At 36.4% G+C, this 20469-nt stretch overlaps 1 protein-coding gene across 1 annotated transcript in view; it reads left to right on the top strand.

The window, feature by feature from the left end:
- LOC131156657 (proteasome subunit alpha type-7-like) overlaps positions 1-20469 on the top strand; it is a 30309-nt gene that overhangs the window by 6660 nt on the left and 3180 nt on the right. The window contains exon 2 of the mRNA XM_058110512.1: positions 1516-1930. Within this exon, the coding sequence (XP_057966495.1) occupies positions 1516-1930 (415 nt within the window). The remainder of the gene's footprint in view (positions 1-1515; positions 1931-20469) is intronic.

Raw genomic sequence — 20469 nt, 5'->3', positions numbered from 1 at the left:
CCAAACCAGCCATTTCCCCATAATGTTATTTTTTGCCTTTTAATATTCCCGAAAACCTCTTTATTCTTTTGCTACAACTTCATCTTCACATACTTCAGCTTTTTCATGAGTTTAAAGCCTTTCCACCCCTGCACCGAGCACTCCCCCCATCAAATCTTCATGCACTCCTAAATGAGGGGTGCTTCAACCACATGCTTTCGAATCTAAATGCTGTAAGGTCCCACTCATTATGCTGGACTCAAGGGGGCACTAGACAATTAACCTCCATGAGTTGTTGAGTAAAACTAGGGACATTTTAATGAAGTATTCCTTCCCTTCGTTCTACATGGGGAAATTTTGTTGGAAATATAATAGAAGAAAAAATATTTAGTAATAAAATTAATGTTAAATAAAAGCACAAATACTTATTAGAAGCTGAGGCATGGAAGGACCACTGTCCTTAATCTGATTTTGCGCTTACGGAGAATATTTCTTGGTGCATATAGTCACTGCGCGCACAACCTCCGGGATTACTCACCTGGCTCGAATCTCAAGAAACAATAGAAGATAGAGTTGTTTTGAAGAAGTAAAACATATCTTGAAATGAAACTGGATCATAGTTTATATAGCTAAAATTAAGTATAACTTCTAGCATCATAAACACAAAACTGTTAAAGTAGTAGTTAATATTTTAAAAACGTTAAAACTAATATGTTAAATTTAACGTATATTTAATTAAAATAAAACTGGCGATTATTATATAATTTTATTAAACAGATATATATATTTTTTAAATTTGAAACACCCAACATTAATATGGTAATACCGACAAATGTTATGTAGTATTCCTTCCCTTTTTTTACCCTCTATTTTTTTTTTTTTTGAGAACCAAACTGTTCCATTTACAATCTCTTTTGGATTTCATTTAAAATTAAACATTGGAACTTAATTATCTAAGGGTGTTGAATAACTATTGCTTGCTTGAAATCATGTTCTTGAGTTTTTTGTGACTTTATAATCTCCGATGAATTGAGAGATTATAATTTCTGTTAAATTATAAAAATTTCTATTAAATTTTCTCAAATTTAGAATAAACAGTCACAAATTTAAGGTCACCTGTTGCTATTTAGTTAGAATTTCCATGAAATAAAATGAAAAAAAAAAACTGCAAAATAATCAGCGCTCCATAATTGAATTTCTTTATTTTATTTTTTCAAGAATTTTTTTTTTAATTTTTAATATTGTTATACGATGCAGAGATACAATGACTGACATCTGCATCCGGCCTTACAAAAATTTGCTCTGAATTTTTTGCATCAGTAATCTCTAAAATTTGGTTCATTGTCTTCTACTCTTATTGTATGGATAATAGGTCCACTCATCTCAAGATCCTTGTGATGTCTTTGCTACAGATAATAACTTGTCTTAGCCCAGTTGATTGAAAGAAGGCCAAGCTATAATGTTTTCCCATATCTCTTCTGTTTCTATTCATAAGATTGTTTGCTTACAAACCTTGTTTGCTGTTCTTGCTCTCAGGACAGTTAGGAAGATTGTAAATCTGGACAATCACATTGCTTTGGCCTGTGCTGGGCTGAAAGCAGATGCTCGTGTCTTGATAAACAGGGCACGTATTGAATGTCAGAGTCACAAGCTTACAGTTGAGGATCCTGTAACTGTTGAATACATAACTCGTTACATTGCGGGCCTTCAGCAGAAATATACACAAAGTGGTGGTGTGAGACCATTTGGCCTTTCAACTTTGATTATTGGCTTTGATCCATACACAGGTATCCCATCACTTTATCAGACAGATCCATCAGGAACATTCTCAGCATGGAAAGCCAATGCAACTGGAAGAAACTCAAATTCAATTAGGGAGTTTTTGGAGAAAAATTACAGAGAAACTTCTGGGCAAGAAACTGTCAAATTAGCCATCCGTGCTTTGCTTGAAGTAAGTTACCTTTTTTGCATGTATGGAGACAAATATGTATGATTTGATTGTTATGTTGTAGTGTATCTTTTGCAAAACATCTTGATTAATGTTTCAAATTCTTCATGCAATGCATCAAATGCGCTCTATATCAAGCAATTTATATAGCATGCTTTGTTATGAGTCATTTATGCTCACACCACTCGGTTTTCATGTGTATATATATAGACACACACACACACACACACAAAGAGAGAGTCTCATTTGACTTTTGATACTAGTTAACAGAAAAATTGCTGGTACTTGTATTATCAAAAAAGAAAAAAAAAGAGGAAAAAAATGCTGATACTTGTCATTGGGTGTTTGATTTCTAGTGCATTGCTGAATATGTGATAAAATAAAATATGTGAACAGTTTGACTGGTGTATGCCGAGGTTGAGATAGATTATGCAACTGTTTGCTCTTGATAAAATATGTTCCTTCATATGTATGACTAAGGTGGAGCACACAAAAATTTGTGTGCACATATAACAAACTGAAATAATCTCAGGATGGAGAGAAAAATGTGTGGTTTTGGTGTGAATGATTCCAACTAAATTTAAAAAAAAAAAAAAACTGTTTTGCGCCCTTCTTTCTCCATTTCTGAAAACAATTTAATTTATAAAATGGGACATTGAATGGCAACTTGGAAGGCAGAAACCAAAAGACATTCCTTCTCTGTGATGGTTTAAATGAAAGGCATAAAATTTGCAACTCAAGTGATTATGAATTGTTATAAGAAATAAGCTCTTTTAAAGTGAAAGAATATAGGCCAATTTTTTTTTATTACTAATCATTGTAAGATTTTAACTAAATCACTATAGGAGATTGAGGGAGGTTTTGAGTGTTCTGGTGGTGATGGCACAATGTGTTTTCATCAAGGGTAAATTGATTCCTGACTTAGTAAGGTAGTAGATGATGCTAAGAGCACGAGAATCGGGGTGATGTTTTTAAATTGGATTTTGAGAAAGCTTACAATGGGTTGTGTTGGACTTCGCTGGACAGAGTGTCAGACATAATGGTTTTGGGTTAGCTTGGAGGAGAAGTCTTTTAGTGAATATGCCAGGGATGGTCAATGGCTAGCCTTTGTAAGTTGGTATTGGTTTACTGCCCCCTGGAGATTGTCTTTTTGTGAATATGCCAGGGATGGTCAATGGCAAGCCTTCATAAGTTGGTATTGATTTACTGCCTCCTGGAGAAGTCTCTTTGTGAATATGCCAGGGATGGTCAATGGCCAGCCTTTGTAAATTGGTATCGGTTTATTGCCTCCTGTTAGTTGTGGTAGGGAGACCCCTTTTATCCTATTTTGTTAACAGTTGTGAGGGATTTATTGAGCAGAATGATATTTAAGGTAGGACCTTGGTGTTATTTTAGGTTTTAAGGTTGCAGGGATGATGTGGAAGTGCCCCCTATGACCCCATTTTTATTGGAGAATGATGTGAAATTTCAGAAAGTGCTTGCGCTGTTGAATTTTTTTTTTTCCCCAAAATTGCAGGATTAAAGATTAATACAGCTACAGGTGTGTTGCGTGGATTAAATGAGTCAATGTGAGATGGTAGAGTTTACTTCTTTTGCAAGTTGTGCTTTCTTGATGTGGTTGCTGATTTACATGGGTCTTCCTTTTGGAGGCATCCTAAGTTTCAAGTCCTTTTGGGATCTAATGTTTGAAAGAGTGGCCATACTAGAGGGTTCTAAGAAGTGTACAGTTTCTTTGAGGGTTGTATCATGCTTCTTACTGTTTTTTTTTCTCTAGTATTCCAATTTATTCTTTGAGTCTTTTTAGAATTCTGGTCAATGTTAGAGAGGATGATGAAATATTTCTTTTGTTTTGGCACAAGTGATAGTACGAGGGATCATCTTAGTAGTTGGGATTTTGTTAGGAGACCTAAAGCTTGAAGAGTGGTTGGGACTTGGGAATTCGGTGTTTGGGAAAACAGTTGTGGGGCTTTCCTTTCTAGAAACAAACTTCACTTTGGCAATAAGTGTGGTCTTCCTTGTAATGGGTGGGATATTAGAGGAAGTGTTTATGCTACTTAGAAAATCCTTGGAAGTTCCTATCTTAGATATTTCACTTGGTTTATCTCTTAGTTGCTCACTATAAGGTTGGTGATGCCGTGATGACAATGTTGTTTGCTTTTAAGAGGAATCCTTGGGTTGGAGAAAATTCTTTGTTAGTTTTGCTTCCCCATCTTTTAAAACAATCTTCCATTCACAATGCTGTTAGCTTCTTTTTATTCTTTAGAGGTGGGTCTCTTTCATGGGATTTCCATTTTTTCTAGAATCTTACCGAGTGAATGATTGATGAGTTTGTCCATTTAGTGGTAGTTTGGCTTTGAAATTCTTTTGTTCCTCATCTAACAAGGGATACTTGTACTTGGCTTAGGGATTGTTTAGAACTTTAGAAGTTGTATGGTTTGCAGCATAAAAAATATCTCCCTGAAATGACTTCTTGAGAATCTCATTCTTAGGAATAGGATGCTTGCCTTACGAGAATATTTTTGTTTGGTTTGAGTTGTAAGTTTCCCAGGAATGTACGCATGATTCCCATGTCAATGTTTGGTTCAATATGAGAATCCTAACAGATACTTTAAGAAGATGACTACTGTACCCTTAATATGTGTTTGACTTTATATGAACTCCTTTCTAAGCAGTATTTTTTCCTAATTGTACATTCTTTCTCTATCTAATGAATTTATTTTTCTAAAAAATAAAAAAAACTAATATAGGAAGAACAATTATATTTCTAAACCCAAAACCTGCTAAAAATATGTACTTAACTAATCCTATGTCCTAAAATTTTCAAAAATTATAAATTTAAAAAATTTAACATTTAATAGCTAATTAACCTAAATAATTGAGGGGAATATAGTGTCTAAATATTAACTATTATATTAAATTTTTATAAGACATGAAGAAGAATACTTGTGTTTATGATTTGTACGCTTAGTATATGTATTTTTGTGTTTTTGTGTTTTTCGTTTACAAGTCTTGGAATATTCAAGATTTTTTTAAAAGTACTATTGGATGGTCTTTTAATTGTAGTCTAGCTTGATTCACACTCAAAATTGTATGCTTTAAATTTTTTTTAATGCACTTGTATTAAAAATTGTGTGTGTGGTTTCTACTAGTTGTAAGGTGTGATTTAGACAATTGTCTATGTGTAACAAAAAAAAAAAAAAAAAATGCAAACTTGTACTTTGCTTGTGTAACAAAAATTCCTTGTACACACAGCTGGTCCCAAGCCTGGATAAAGGAGCAGCGTTGTGTTAGGTAGCTCAGCCAACGTAAAAATTTGCGAGATCTTATTATCACGAATTCTTACCAAATTCACCTAGGTCAAGGGAATAGACTGGGTCAATATTGAAGGGAGAGGATAAATAAGTTAGCACAAGAAATTAAGATTAGATTAGCAACTTGGAATATATCAACTCTTACGGGAAGAAGTGTGGAAATAGTGGAAAAAATGTTAAAGAGGAAAATTTACTTAATCTGCTTTCAAGAGTCTAAATGCGTAGGAGAGAAAGCTAGAGAAATTGAAAAATCTGGATTTAAACTTTGGTTCATTGGTATAGAGACGGTATTATTGTAGATAAAGACTTAAAAGATAATGTAGTAGATGTTAAAAGAATAGGGGATAGGATCATTAAACCAGGGTAGCTTTAGGGTTCAAGATAGTAAACATCATTAGTGCGTATGCTCCTTAAATAGAATTAACTAAAAATCTTAAAAGACAATTTTGGGAAGATATGAATGGTATTTTACAAGGGATACCTATGTTTGAAAAGACATTCATAGGAGCTGATTTGAATGGTCACATTGGAAAGGCTAATATAGGATTTGAGAGGATACATGGAGGCATGGATATGGAGACAAAAATGAGGCTGGTGATACAATCTTAGATTTTCCCATGTCTTACGATTTGGTTATATTGAATACTTGTTTTCTAAAAAGAGAAGAAGACTTAATAACCTTTAAGAGTGGGTATACTAAAAGCCAAATAGATTTCTTCTTAACTAAGAACGGAGATCATCTATCTTCGTATCTTGTAAGGATTGTAAAGTTATTTCAAGTGAAAGTTTGGCTACACAACATAGAGTGTTAGTATTAGATATACATATTAAAAAATGGATGAGGAGTAGCATAAATCAATGCAAAAGAACTAGATGTTGGAACTTGAAGGGAAATAATATAGTAAAATTTAAAAATAAAATGAACAAAGAGTATGATTGGATAGTAAAGGATAAGGTTGATGCAAATACTGTTTGGAATAGAATGACAAATTCTATCACAAGGATAGAAAAAGAGGTTTTAGGTGAGTTCAAAGGAGGATACTTGGGTAGTAAAGAAAGTTGGTGATGGGATCAAGAAATTCAAAAAGCCGTTAAGACAAAAAAAATTGGTATAAAATATGGCAAAATTGTAGAATTATAGAAAATATTGAAAGATATAAAGAAGCAAGAAAAACAAAATGCAAAGAAGACTATTAGTGAAGCTAAACATAGAGCTTATGATACTTTATATACTAAACTAGATACAAAAGAAGGGAAAAAAAAAACATTTATAAACTTGCTAGAGTTAGAGAAAGAAAATGCAAAGATTATGGTGATGTGAAATGTATAAAGGACTAGAATAATAATGTCTTAATTAGAGAAGAAGACTAAAAAAGAGGTGGCAAAGATATTTTAGTAAGTTGTTTAATAAAAACCAAAATGAAAGATTTAACTTGGAAGTGACAAATGAGGAGAAGACTAAAAATAGAAGAGTCCTTAAAGTTGAGATGGCATTAAAAAAAGATGAAAAGTGGGAAATCTACAGGACCAGATAAAATACCAATTGAAGTTTGGAAATGTTTAGGGGATGAATGAATTGTTTGGTTAACTAATATATTCAACACTATTATAAAAACCAAGAAAATGCTAGAAGAATGGAGGAAAAGTACATTTGTGTCTGTGTACAAAAATAAAGGTGATATTTAAAACTGTAATAATTATCGTAGAATTAAGATTATGAGTCATATGATGAAATTATAAGAAAATATAATTGGACATAGAATAGGATTAGAAACGAAGATTTTAGAAAATCAGTTTGGTTTTATGCCTGGGAGATCAACAACAGAAGCTATTTATCTTTTAAGAAATTTAATGAAAAAGTTTAGGGAAAGAAGAGGGACTTGCATATGGTTTTTATTGATCTAGAGAAAGCTTATGATAGAGTAGTTAGGAAGTTCTTTGGTGGGTCTCAGAAAAGAAGGGAGTTTGTATTAGATATGCTAAGATCATTAATGGTATGTATAATAGAGTAGTGACTAGCATTAGGACTATAGGAAGTGAATTTAGAAATTTTCCAATCACAATAGGTGTACATCAAGGTTCTGCTTCGAGTCCTTATATTTTTACTTTAGTAATTGATGAGCTAACTAAGAATATCTAAAATGAGATCCTTTGGTGTATGTTGTCTGCAGATGATATCATGTTGATTGATGATAGTAGGAGCTAAGTGGAATCTAAGTTAGAATTTTGGAGAGCCACATTAGAGTATAAAGGGTTTAGGATAAGTAGGAATACGACAAAATATATGAAATGTAATTTCAGTAATCTAAGGAGTAGCAATAGAGAGAGTTAAATTTGATAATCAAGAGATTAATAGCACTGATAGATTTAGATATCTTGGATCTATTATGCAAGTTGAAGGGAAAATTGAAGAAGATTTAGTAGATAAAATTAAAATAGGCTGGATAAAATGGAGGAGTGCGTCAGGTGTGTTGTGTGATCGTAGAATACTCTTAAAATTAAAATGAAAATTTTTTAAGATAGTTATGAGGCTAGCTATGCTTTATGGTTCTAAATGTTGAGCAACTAAGAAACATGTACAAAAAATAAAAGTTGCTGAGATGAGAATGTTAAGGTGGATGAGTGGTTTAATATTAAAAGATAAAGTAAGAAATGAACATATATGTAATAATTTAGGTGTAGCACTAGTTGAAAACAAGATAAGGGAGGGGTGGCTTTGATGGTTTAGGCATTTTAAATGCAGGCCTAGTAAAGCACCTATAAGGAGGAGTGAGTTAGTTATTGTGTTTGGAATGAAAAGGGGTAGGGGTAGAACTAATATAACTTGGAATGAGGTAGTGAGGAAGGATTTATTAGCCCTTAATCTAATAGAGGAAAACGCTCTTGATTGGGTGAATTGGCAGAAATGGATTCATGTAGTTGACCTCACATAGTGGGACTTGAGGCTTGTTGTTGTTGTTGAAGACAATAATAATGCTTTTATTTAATAAATTACAAATTTCAATTAAAATGTTAATTAATATAAACACTTACACTTTTAATAGACATGTTGAAAATAATATATATTTAATTAACATTATATATATATTATCGAATTAAACATAATTAATATTTATACTAGTTTAAAATTTAAATTTTATTTTATTAATAATTTTTATTATTATACTAGTTTTAAATATAGAAATAGAATGTGATTATATTATAGGTGGCATAATTATCTAAAAGCCAAAATAATGAGACCAATTTGGTCTAAAAAGTAGGATTTCCATGAAACTTACCCATGAGAGGAGGTGGAAATAGGATGCTTATGTTTCATGAAAATCCTTTCATTCCCAAGAATGTGAGCATGTTCATCATTTTAGATTTCCATGCTCAAACAAACATGGGAGGGAATGAGATGCCATAGGCATCACATTCCTGGGAATCTGGAAAGAAGCTGCAACCAAACACCCCCTTAGGGACATTCATTGCTAAATCTTTTCCAATGCGTTTATTGAAATTCCTGAACCCTTCTTCCTTCCACTCATGAGAATGTGTTTTCAGAAGGCTAAAATTCCCTCCATCACAAAGCATTTACTTTGACTATGGTTCTTAATAGAATTAAATACAAATGACTTGCTGTAGGTGAGCAGAACTAATAAAGCAATCAGTCCAGATATTTGTCTGATGTGCTTAGCTTCTAGAGTACTTGTTTCCTAATTATCAGGTGGCTAGGACTAAGCTTTTCTCCTTTGCTAGTGAGTTGTGGGTGATTCCTTAGGCAGTGGATTTCATGTTGATGAAATTTAGGGGTTTGGGAGAAGTGAGAAACAGAAAGGATGTGGGATTATTCTTGGCATGCAATTCTTTGGCCATTATGAATGGAGAGGAATACTAGGATATTCAAAGATCAAGCCACATTGAGTGTAGGTAGATGTTGAGCCGGAGGTGCTCTTGCGAAGGGAAGAGTGTAGTTATATTAATAGTTGAGTTAGGTTTTGGGAGATTAGTGAGGGATCATAGGCAGATTGGGGATGAGACAAAGCACCTTTATTTGTTAGTTGTTATATGCATATGATTGTAAGCATAGGTTGATGTTGGGGGGACTTTGATTGGAGCCCCATAGGGGTGGATCTGACTACTTGGTCCAAGTGGCCTTTTGAAGTAGAGGAAGTTAAGAGGTCAGTGTTTAAAATTGATCTGATGATTTTAGTGTTCTACGATTGTATTTTTTACAGGATAGTTGAGAAGTGCTGCAAGAATATATTGTGAGGTGTTTTGGGGGGTTTCATTGTAATGGGGTGGTAGGATAGTGTGGACTTGACCTTTATTGCCCTTATTCTTAAGAAGGGGAGGTCAAGGAGGGTGAAGGACTTCGAAGTTCAGGCCTATTGGTTTGGTGACCAGTATTTACAAGGTCTTAACATAAGATCTTGTCCAAATGAATCAGGGGGGTACTGGGATATATTGACGATGGCTCATTCTGCTTTTACAAACAAATTTTAGATCTAGTTATGGTGGTAAGTGAGACAGAGGACGTGAGGAGGGGCTTACCCCAACTATATAACTTTTTTTTTTCCCTTTTTCCTAGATCCCATCACTTCCCAAGGTAACCTATCATGAGCTTTCTCTAGGTGAATGAAACCATGTGCAAGCCCCTATTCTTTTCCCTAGACTTTTCCATTAATCTTCTTAACAGATATGTAACTTCTGTAGCTCTCTTCCAAAGATAAAACCAAACTGATTTTTTGAACCCTCATTTCTGACCTTAGTTTTTGTTGAAGTACCCTTTCCCAAAGCTTCTTTGTATGGATCATAAGTTTAATTCTGTGATAGTTATTACAATTTTGAGTGTCACCTTTATTTTTTTACATAGGTATTAAAGTGCTTTTGCTCCATTTATTTAGCATTTGAGAGGGCAGAATGTACAAGAAGAATAACAGCAAAGAAAAAAAGGGAAAATAACATTCTCCTTTTACAGAAAAAGTAAATAATTACAAGTTTCACATTCTAATCCCAAAACCAAACTCAATGAAAAAGAGCCAACCAGTTCCACTACCCAAAATGAAGAAAGATACGTCGCTGTACTCCAAAGCAAGTTACTAGACATAGCCACTCTTTTGAAAATTCTAGCATTCCTTCCCATCCAAACACACCAGATTATAGCCATGACACAGCATCACCATAAATCTTTTGTATCCTTTCCTTTACCAAAGCTTCTAAATGTGATCGTGCAAAACGCCTTCAATATGGACGGGCAAACTTAGTTTTCTCCAAATACACTAAATAATTCATTCCAAATAGCTGACGTGTAAGGGCAATGAAAGAAAGACATGTGCACAAGTCTTTCCACTCAAGCAAAGGACACAAATATCTGGAGATAGGGCTTTATTGTGTCTTGTCTTCTGAAGCAAGTCATTGGTATTAATTCTTTCAAATACCCTAGTCCAAATGGAAGCTTTTATTTTTGAGGCAGCTTTTGCTTTCCAAATCAATGAATACAAAGCAAATTTATCCACAATAGGATTATGAGTCAAATAAGAGAAAGGATTTTGCAAGAGAATTCCCCAGAAGTGTCTAAGCTCCAAACCCTTTTGTCACTCCCCAAATGAGTATGAAAGAATTGAGCAACCTAGTAAAGAGGGCCAACTCATCAGTCTCTCCCCTTAAGATTTCTCCCAAAATGGAAATCCCATGAACGCCTTTCTCCCTGCGAAGAAGAACAGCAGAAATAGGAGTATCATGGAGATTTGATAAATGAAAAAGATGAGGGAATTTAATAGACAAAAGGCATATCCCCCACCCAATGATATTCCTAAAAACGAATTCGCCCCCATTACCCGCTGAATACTGGACTTTAGGAAGGAAATAATCATAAATCTAAGATACAAACTTCCAACGATTCAAATAAGTAACATTATTTCCCACTTGAGCATCCCACCCATTGTAGTATTCTGAATTTACTTTGAATTACCTTTATGCCAAAGAGAATTTTAGATTCTAAAGGAAAGCGACATAACCATTTCCCCAGCAAAGTGATGTTTTTGGACACCAAACTACCCAGACCCAAGCCTCCCTCCCTTTTAGGCCTACGCAGAATCTCCCACCCTACAAGATAATCTCTACTACCCTTTCATCATTAGCCCATAAAAACATCCCTCATTAGCTTCTCCGGTCTCCATGCCAACCTCATACGGATTCTAAACAGCGAAAGGTAATACAAAGGTTTAGAAGATAAACAAGTATGAATGAGTGTAATATGGTCCCTAAGAATGAAGAAAGCTCCTTTCCAACCCTCTAATCTCCTAGCTATTCTTTCAAAAATAGGGTCCCATGAGGATTCAGCACTAGGATTATCGCCTAAGGGGAGACCTAGATACGTAATAGGCCAAGTCAAAACAGCACACCCCACAAGCATAACAAAAGCCACATTGATACCTAAACGCACCAGACCTCTCTTAGAAAAATTAATTTCAGCCCAGACGCTTTCTCAAATATTTGTAAGATAGTCAACAAGTTAGAGAAGAAACCCTTGTTATCTGATAGGAAGAGAATAATATCATTTGCAAACTAAAGATGCGAAATGGTGCAGTCCTTGTTACCTACCTTAATCCCCTCCACGAACCCTCTATCTACACCTCTCTCAACCATTCTACTCAAGTCATCCACTACAATGGTAAGTAAAAGGAAAAGGAGAGAGGATCACCCTAGTTTAGACCTCTAGAGTCTAGACGAACAAAACCAAGACTTAGCCTGATTGTTAACTAAGACAAAAAAGGCCACAAAGGATAGACACCCTTTTTCCATCTCCTCTTCCTAAGACCAAAACCTTTTCCAGCCATTACCTCATCTAAGAAACTCCAACTCACCTAATCATAAGCTTTTTCAAATTCCAGTTTCAACACAAGTCCCCTCTTCTTCCTTCAAACAGCATCCTCCACTGCCTCATTAGCTATCAGGGCAGCATCTAGGATTTGTCTGTTACCCATAAGCACCCTGACTAATAGAGATAGTGTCCTCCAGAATGGTAGCCAATCTTCTAGAAAGTGCCTTAGCCAAGATCTTATAAACACTAGTAGCCAAACTAATAGGTTTAAATTCCTTATCCTTAACAACACTTTCTGTTGTGGGCACTAAGGTGCTAAAATTAGAATTCTTGCTCCTCCCTACAACTCCATTATCAAAGAATTCAATAAAAACTTTAAGAATATCACCATTCAAAATCTCCCAACTGTCTTGAAAAAAATCCACTGTAAAGCCACTTAGTTCTTATAATTGTATTAGATAAATTAGCGAACCAAATAATTTTTTTATCAACTAGGCATTCCAAGCTTCAATTGGGATGTCTTCTGGTCATATAGTTTTTCCATTCTTCATCCTTTTAAATGCAAGCTTAACTTTATTAACTCTAATTTTGTGGATTAAATCTCAAATTCTTAGCCATTTCCTCACTCATCAATTATTATATGCTCTATGTTTAGCTTTCTTAAAGCTTGATATACATTGTTGGCCCACAACCTACTAGCTTAGGCTTTTAGTCAGAGCTGATTACCAGGAGGTCGTAGGTTCTAGTCTCATTGTCCACATTTATTTTGTGGTGTTTAAAAAATTATTCTGTTCTCTGTAATGAGTGTTACCTATCCTGTTTTTATCTCTCCTCATGCTGTTGGACTGCACATGCGGGGGAGTATTAAAGCTTGATATACATTGCTGGCCCTCAAACCTAATAGCTTAAGCTTTTAGGTGAAGTGGTCATCTAACAAGCTTCACTAGTGATCTTTTTGCACCCTTTTCTCACCTTTTTATGCTTTTTAGAGTTTCCATGTTTCTATACTTTTGCCATGTCTTCAGCCACATTCTTTTTGTCTTCAAGGCTTTTTGAACGTCTTGTTCCTACCCGTACTCTCTTTTCTAGTCTAGATCTTCCTCTAGATTCACCAAAAACCTCTTTAGCTTCTTAGGTCTGAAATTCTTGTCATGAACGCTGAGTTATGTTTTCTGTAATTTCTCAGTCCAAGCTGTTCTCTTGCTGCTTTTTCTGTTTTTTCTTACTGCTGCTTATTTTCACTTTTATTTTGTGGAATTTATGTCATGAACATAGCATTATCAAAGATTTGTAATGCAGTATTCATTAATGTTCTAGTATTGAATGTTTTGGTATTTTAAAATTCAAATATTTGTGCCAAAGTTTTTACAAGTCAAGAATCCATCTCATAAGACATTATTTTGAATAATAAATGTGTGCGTTACTTTTGTGAGGTGTGCACTGTAGCTTGCGTCTACGCGGCTGCACCCAGACAAATAATAGATGCGTGCACAGTTGCTTGCGCCTCATGCAGTCATGCTCTGGCTCTAAGTACCTGTTGCGCCTCAGTGTGCCTTGCGCCTCCACTACTATGCTGTCAAAAATGTCTCAAAAAACAGAATTTTAAAGAACTGCAATTTTAAAATAGTGGACCTTATTTCCATTTGACATTTAACATCAAATTAAGGATGATATATAAGATGCTTACTGTCTTGAATTTTACATTTAAGTAACACAAAAGGCCTGCAAATAGTTACTCGAGTCTGGCAGCACCCCCCCCCCCCCCCGGGTGGCACCCCCACCCCACATGAACGCAATCCAGTTCAAACATACCAGTTCAGGAGTCAATAGTGTCTCTCAGGTCGATAGGGGTGAGGATCCAAATCACCAAAAGACATTCAAGAAATTTAAAACAAATTGTAAGAAAAATTGCAAGTCAATTTTTGCTTGAACCTTGAAAGTACCCTAGAGATGAAATTGCTGCGACAAAACTGCTTAGAAGCCTGCAATGGTGAGAAGAGAAGACTTCCTGCTGCTCCAAAGCCTGTGACACATAGATGAGGCTTCGGCTTCCTGCTGCTCGCCTGCTGCAATGGCAAATGGATCCCATCTAACAAGTTGAGAGAGAGAGAGAGAGAGAGAGAGAGACCTTTTTGGACTTCGAGAGAGGGAGAGTGAGCTGTTCCAGTCCCTCAAGAGTGAATTTATATTTCAGCCCCCATCATTTTAATTTTTTACTGATAGTGGAATGCCAAACATCCACCCTTGCAAGTTGTAAGCTGGAAATTATTTTTTTTTTAAGATAATAAAAGAATATATATTAAGAGAGAAAGAAAATACAAGCAGAAGAGGATAAGGAATCCTCAAAAGAAAATAAAAACAAAAATCAAGACCATCCCAAGCCAAAACTGCTCACAATCCAACCATTATTACCCTCCACCCAAGACCCTACCTACCCTTAAACAAAAACACTACCTAAGAAAACCTGGTTTTTGAGCTTTCCCATCGTAATTGGTGGAACATTGCTAATTAGCCAATTCCATTGCCTATTATGCCTTCATCCAAGCGAACTTCCTTCCCTTTTGAGCCTTCTAGTCACTTACCTTTTTTATCCATACGAGACACAAAATCAGTATTTATCTCATTTTTCTCAATCCTAACTTCTACCTGTTCTAATTCATCACCGAGATTCAAGAACTCCCTCTAGATCATCCTTTGGAGATGAAGAATCAGCCCTCATAAAATCAGAATCATCTAAATCATAACCAAGTTGTTCATCTAAGAAAGCCCTTCATCACATTGAAAATCACTATCAATATCACCCTCCTCATCTGATACTTCTACCCACTTCTTCTCCATTGAAGTTTCCTCACTAACTTTTTTGTTCAAGATTGTTTTCATTCCACCTGAGTCTTCTATGTAAAAATTATCATCACTGTGTTTTTTAAGGAGCTTAACTGGTCTCCCATCAGTCCTGAGATTCTTCCTAGTTGACTCTCTTTAATATCCTTGCTCTTTTGCCTCCCACGAGCATAGACCTTTAATGTTGCTGCCTTATCAGCAATCTGAGACTCCATTACTGTATTCATCCTTGCCTTGTCATTAGTAAAGCTTGCATCACCTTGATTCCCATTTCAAACAGTCAAACCATAACCCTCTATAAGAGCCTCCTCACATCCATTGTCCATAGCAACAACACTAGTAAACTCATCTATCTTCAATACATCCCTTCCCCATTCATTTGCCCACCACTTAAATTTTGTGTTGCTCATACATTGAGTCTCCCCCCACCATTGAATAAGTAACACGATGATGTTACTTCTCCATTTTCTTGCTCAGCTCAAAACCATTTTTGTGGTGCCCATCTGTGTCGTCATCCGCTGTCATAAGCCAAGCTTGTACAGAGCATTATATTTGCCTTTGATCGCTGGCGTTGTGTGCATGGGATAGGTTACCATCATGTAAATACTAGTTTTATGCTTTGAGTGTGTTTATGTCTTAGTGTAAAGTGCAAGTGTGATTACTCGGACAATTTGATGTTTCCTAGTGTCATAGCAAAAATAACATATGAAGCCATTTAGGGGAGGCAAGTGTTCATCAATCTTGTAAAACTCACTAGAATTTGTTAACCCTATTTAGCCTACTTGCTTTCCTCCCTAAGCACACGTTGCTTATGAAGATGTTGTTCATAGATTACGTTGCTTTAATGTTTGAAGCTTGCATGCCATTGCTTTCATGAATTACTTACTACATCCCCTTACTTTACATTCAACTGTTGTGAATGTGTTCTTGTGGTGAATCGTGGTAATCTTTGGTTCACTAGTCAAGCAATAGTGCTTTAGCTAGTGTCACACAACCCTTCACAAGGTATGAAATATACGACCCCTCACATATGGTATCAGAGTTTGGTTACATTCTAAGTGAATTCAATTGCCTTTGTATTGTGGGATTATATGAAGCATTGGTAAGAGACTATGTCAACCAATACTGAGATAGTTGAAGCGCTAGAGGTGCAGGCTAATACAACCGACAATGTGGCCATAGAGATGGTCAAAACTTGCTGAACGTGTTGATGCTTTGGGGGGTTCACAAAAACATCAATAGAGTTCCATGGTGGAGATGTCAGAGGACCTCCATGCAATGGTTGAAATTTTACAGGCTCAGATGGCGGATCTAATTGCAAATATAAACTTGATGATTCTTGATATGGGAAACTCTAATGCTATGGAGTGTGGAGGAATAAAGGTGCTAGATCCAAGAGCTTTTAGGGGTGCTTGTGATGTTAAGGAGTTGGAGAACTTCTTATTTGATATAGAGCAATATTTTCGTGCAATGAGGAACGACTTAAATAAGTGAAAGTAACCATGACAACAATGTACTTGTTTGGTGACCCTAATCTGTGGTGGCATACCAAGTATGATGAAATTGAGAACGAATGTTGTGTAGTTGATTGTTGGGCAGACTTGAAGAGAGAGCTCAAAGCCTAATCGTTTGTTGAGAATGTTAGAGTACAATGCTCGACGTAAACTGAGAGACCTTAAGCACAATGGTTCAATCAAAGAGTAAGTGAAACAATTTTTTGCTTTAATGTTGGATATTTGGGACATGTTGGAGAAAGACAAGCTATTCTGTTTTCTTGAGGGGTTGAAATTGTGGGCGAGGACAAAACTTCATCCATAATGAGTTCAAGACTCTCCTATTGCACAGGTTGTCACCAAATGCTTCACTAACTACATTGGAGAGAGTTCCACAAAATCCAAAGAGAGTGGCATGGGTGAAAATGGCGGAAAGTCTTTCAAGAGGGGTTGAAGAAAAAAATTGTTTCACTTACTCTCTGATTGTCTTTCTCCGACATGTCCCGGATATCCAATATTAAAGCAAAAAATTGTTTCACTTACTCTCTGATTTGGGTAAGGACTTAACTTCATTGACAGAGAGTTCAAGACTTACCTATTGCGCAAGCAATCGTGGAATACTTGACTGACTATGCTGGAGAGAGTTCCACAACATCCAAAGAGAGCGATGTGGGTGGAAATGGCGGAAAGTCTTTCAAGAAGGCAAACCTTAAAGTGGGGGAGTAGACACCAAGGCATCAACTTCAAAAGAAGCTTTGTTGTCTTGGTCATTCAACATACACAATGGTAAGGGTAAGGTGACATGCTTCTTATGTTGAGGCTTTCATGAAGTTGTAGATTGCTTTCACTAGTCGTCATTCAATGCTTTACAAGCTTCCACTGTGGAGGGGGCACTACAAAATGATGAGGATAAGGAGGAAATCTTGAGGATGGGTGTAATGAGGTTAGTCAACATGTTGGAGAGGCAGATAAAAGAACCAAAAGTTACCTAGGCCAAAGGGTTAATGTTTGTCTACTTACGGATCAATAGGAAGAGCACCCATGCTATGGTTGATACTAGGGCCACTCATAATTTTTTTTCACAAGTAGAAGTGCAGAAACTCAACTTGACCTTAGAAAAGGATTGAAGTCGCATGAAAGCGGTTAACTTTGTAACTAAGCCTCTACTCTGGGAGTAGTTGAGCAAGTGGCTATAAAGTTTGGACAATGATGGGATATGCGAATATCATAGCTATGCCCTTGGATGATTTCTAGGTGATTCTTGGAATGGAATTCTTGAGGGAAACTAAGGTGATATTGATGTCGCTTGCTAGTTCTTTTGTCTAATGTGAGACCACCCTTGTGTGGTGCAAGTCGTTGCGAAGAAAGAAGACGATGAGAAGTTTCTTTTTGCCATGCAACTCAAGGAAGGATTTTAGGGGGGGAGGGCAGACACATCTTGCCATGCTGGTGGTAGATGAAGACTTAGGCCAAGAATAGGTGCCTACTACCATCCAAGCTGTGTTGATGAGTATAAAGTTGTAATTCCAGACAAGCTACCGCATAACTTGTCTCCACGAAGGGGTGTGGACCATGAAATCAAGTTGTTACCAGGAGTGAAGCTGCTTGCTAAAGGGTCATATCAGATGGTGCCTCCAGAGTTAGCAAAGTTAAAGAAACAACTTGATGAGTTATTGGAGGCAGGTTATTTACATCTTTCCAAAACATCATTCAGAACATCAGTGTTGTTTTAGTGGAAACACGATGGGAGCATGCGGATGTGTGTGGACTATTGCCTGCTCAATAAGGTGACTGTGTGCAATAAGTATCTCATTCCACTGATTGCTAACTAAGTCATGCAAAGTACTTCACCAAACTTGACTTGCGGTCCGACTACTATTAGGTGAGGATAACAGATGGGGATGTACTAAATATGACTTGTGCGACATGGTATAATGCATATGAATCTTGGTGATGTCATTCAGGTTGACGAATGCTCTAGCGACATTTTGCTTCTGATAAATAGGTGTTCCATGAGTACCTCGATAAGTTTGTTATGGTATACCTGGATGACCTTGTTGTCTATAGTTTCATTCTGGAGGAACATAAAGAGCATCTACATAAGGTGTTTGACAGACTGAAGGACAACAATATTTATGTGAAGAGAAGGGGGAGAAGTGCTCTTTTGCTCAACAAAGCATCAAATTCCTTGGTCATGTGATTGGGCAAGGTCACATTCGTATGCATATGAAGAAGGTAAAAGCTATTCAAGACTAGAAGTTCCCAATGATAGTAAAAGAGCTGCTTTCCTTTATTGTACTTGTCAACTATTACAGAAAGTTCATGGAAGGGTTTTCGAAAATAATTGCTCCTTTGATAGAACTGTTGAAGAAGGGTTATAGGTGGAACTAGACTGAGAAGTGTTAGGGAAGCTTTGACAACTTGAAGGATGTCGTGATGAAAGATCAAGTGCTTGCTCTTGGGGACATCATGAAACCTTTTGAGGTGTAGATAGATGCATCAGACTATGTCCTTGGCGGAGTCTTATTACATGATAGACATCTTATTGCATATGAGTTTTGAAAGCTTAATGAAGTAAACTGGAAGTACACATCTCGAGAAGGAAATTCTAGTAGTGATACATTGCCTTTGTGCATGGTGGCATTACCAACCGTGGTCGAAATTTTTGGTGAAAACAAATAACCGACTGTAAGTCATTTCTTTACACAACTAAGTTATCACCCAAGCAGGCATGTTTGCGAGAATTTGAATGGAGTTTGATTTCTTTAGTACAAGGCGGGGTGGATGAACCAAGTTGCAAATGCATTGAGCAGGAAGGACGAGCTTGTAGCCTTACAAATGGTGACACACTTGGGAGTAAGGTTATCATGACAATGCAAGAGTGCATGAAGCAGAACGTTGTCAAGATCTAGTAGCACAAAACCTCGTGAAGTTGGCAGAAAAAGAGCAAAGTGAGTCAATTCTAGTTTGACGATATATTGTTGATGACACATGATAACCGACTCTTTGTGCCTCAAACTAATGCTTTGGGAAGACATTGTTGAGAGAGTGTCATGACACCATGTGAGTAGGTTGTCTAGGATGGCATCGCACTTTGAAATTGCTAAAGCAAAGGTATTACTATGACACTTGCATGATGATGTGGTCGAGTATACCCAAACATGTCTCACTTGCCAGCAAGACAAGGTGGCGCGGAAAAATATTGCAAGGTTGTTGAAGCCCCTTCAAGTGCCAACTTGACCGATGGAGAGTGTCTCACTTGACTTCATCACCAGCTTTCCCAGAGTGGGAGACATAGGGTCTTTACTTGTTATAGATAGGTTTTCGAAGTACGATATTTTCATACCTGCACCAAAGTATTGTTCTCTTGTGAAATGGGGTGTTCCCCAAAGCATCATCAGCGACTAATATTGAAGATTCACTTGCAAATTTTGGATAAAACCTTTCAAAATCCTCGGTTCATAGCTTGACATCTCTTCATGTTACCACTCGCAGAGACAAATGGAGAGATTCAATGGGCTACTAGAGGAGTACTTGCCCCATTTTGTCATTGCAAATTAGAAGAATTGGGTGCAGTTACTCAATGTGGCTCAATTCTGTTTCAATGTCTAAAAGAGCTTAACAACTAACAAGAGTCCTTTTGAGCTTGTTATAGGCTAGCAACTGTTGTTACCTCACATAGTGGATGACCTATATAGAGGAAGACTCAAAGAGCATACATCTTCGCTAGAGAATGGAGACATAATGCAAAGATTGTCCGAGCTTACCTGGAGAAAGCTTCCAAGCGGATGAAGAAGTCAGTCAACTAGAGCACTATTGAAGATATCACAACCTGATAGAAGAGAAGTTGAAGACATTCTTGCAGATAGAGTGTTCACACCATCAAGAAAGAAGTAACATGAGTTCTTAGTGAAGTGGAAAGGTCTTGCAGACGAAGATATCAGTTTGATTTAAGTAGAAGACTTGTAACCATTGGTGAACAAAGTTGAAGAGTACATAGCATCAAAGTCTATGAGGACGTCAACCGTATAAGTGGGTGAGAATGCACAAGCCAAACTTGTTTAAGGCATTATACTTGCTTGTGACTGCTTG

Source organism: Malania oleifera, chromosome 5, assembly GCF_029873635.1.
Source record: "Malania oleifera isolate guangnan ecotype guangnan chromosome 5, ASM2987363v1, whole genome shotgun sequence".
Lineage (NCBI taxonomy): Eukaryota > Viridiplantae > Streptophyta > Magnoliopsida > Santalales > Ximeniaceae > Malania > Malania oleifera.
Note: the sequence above shows the minus strand (reverse complement) of the source record. Positions and strands in the feature narration are given on the sequence as shown.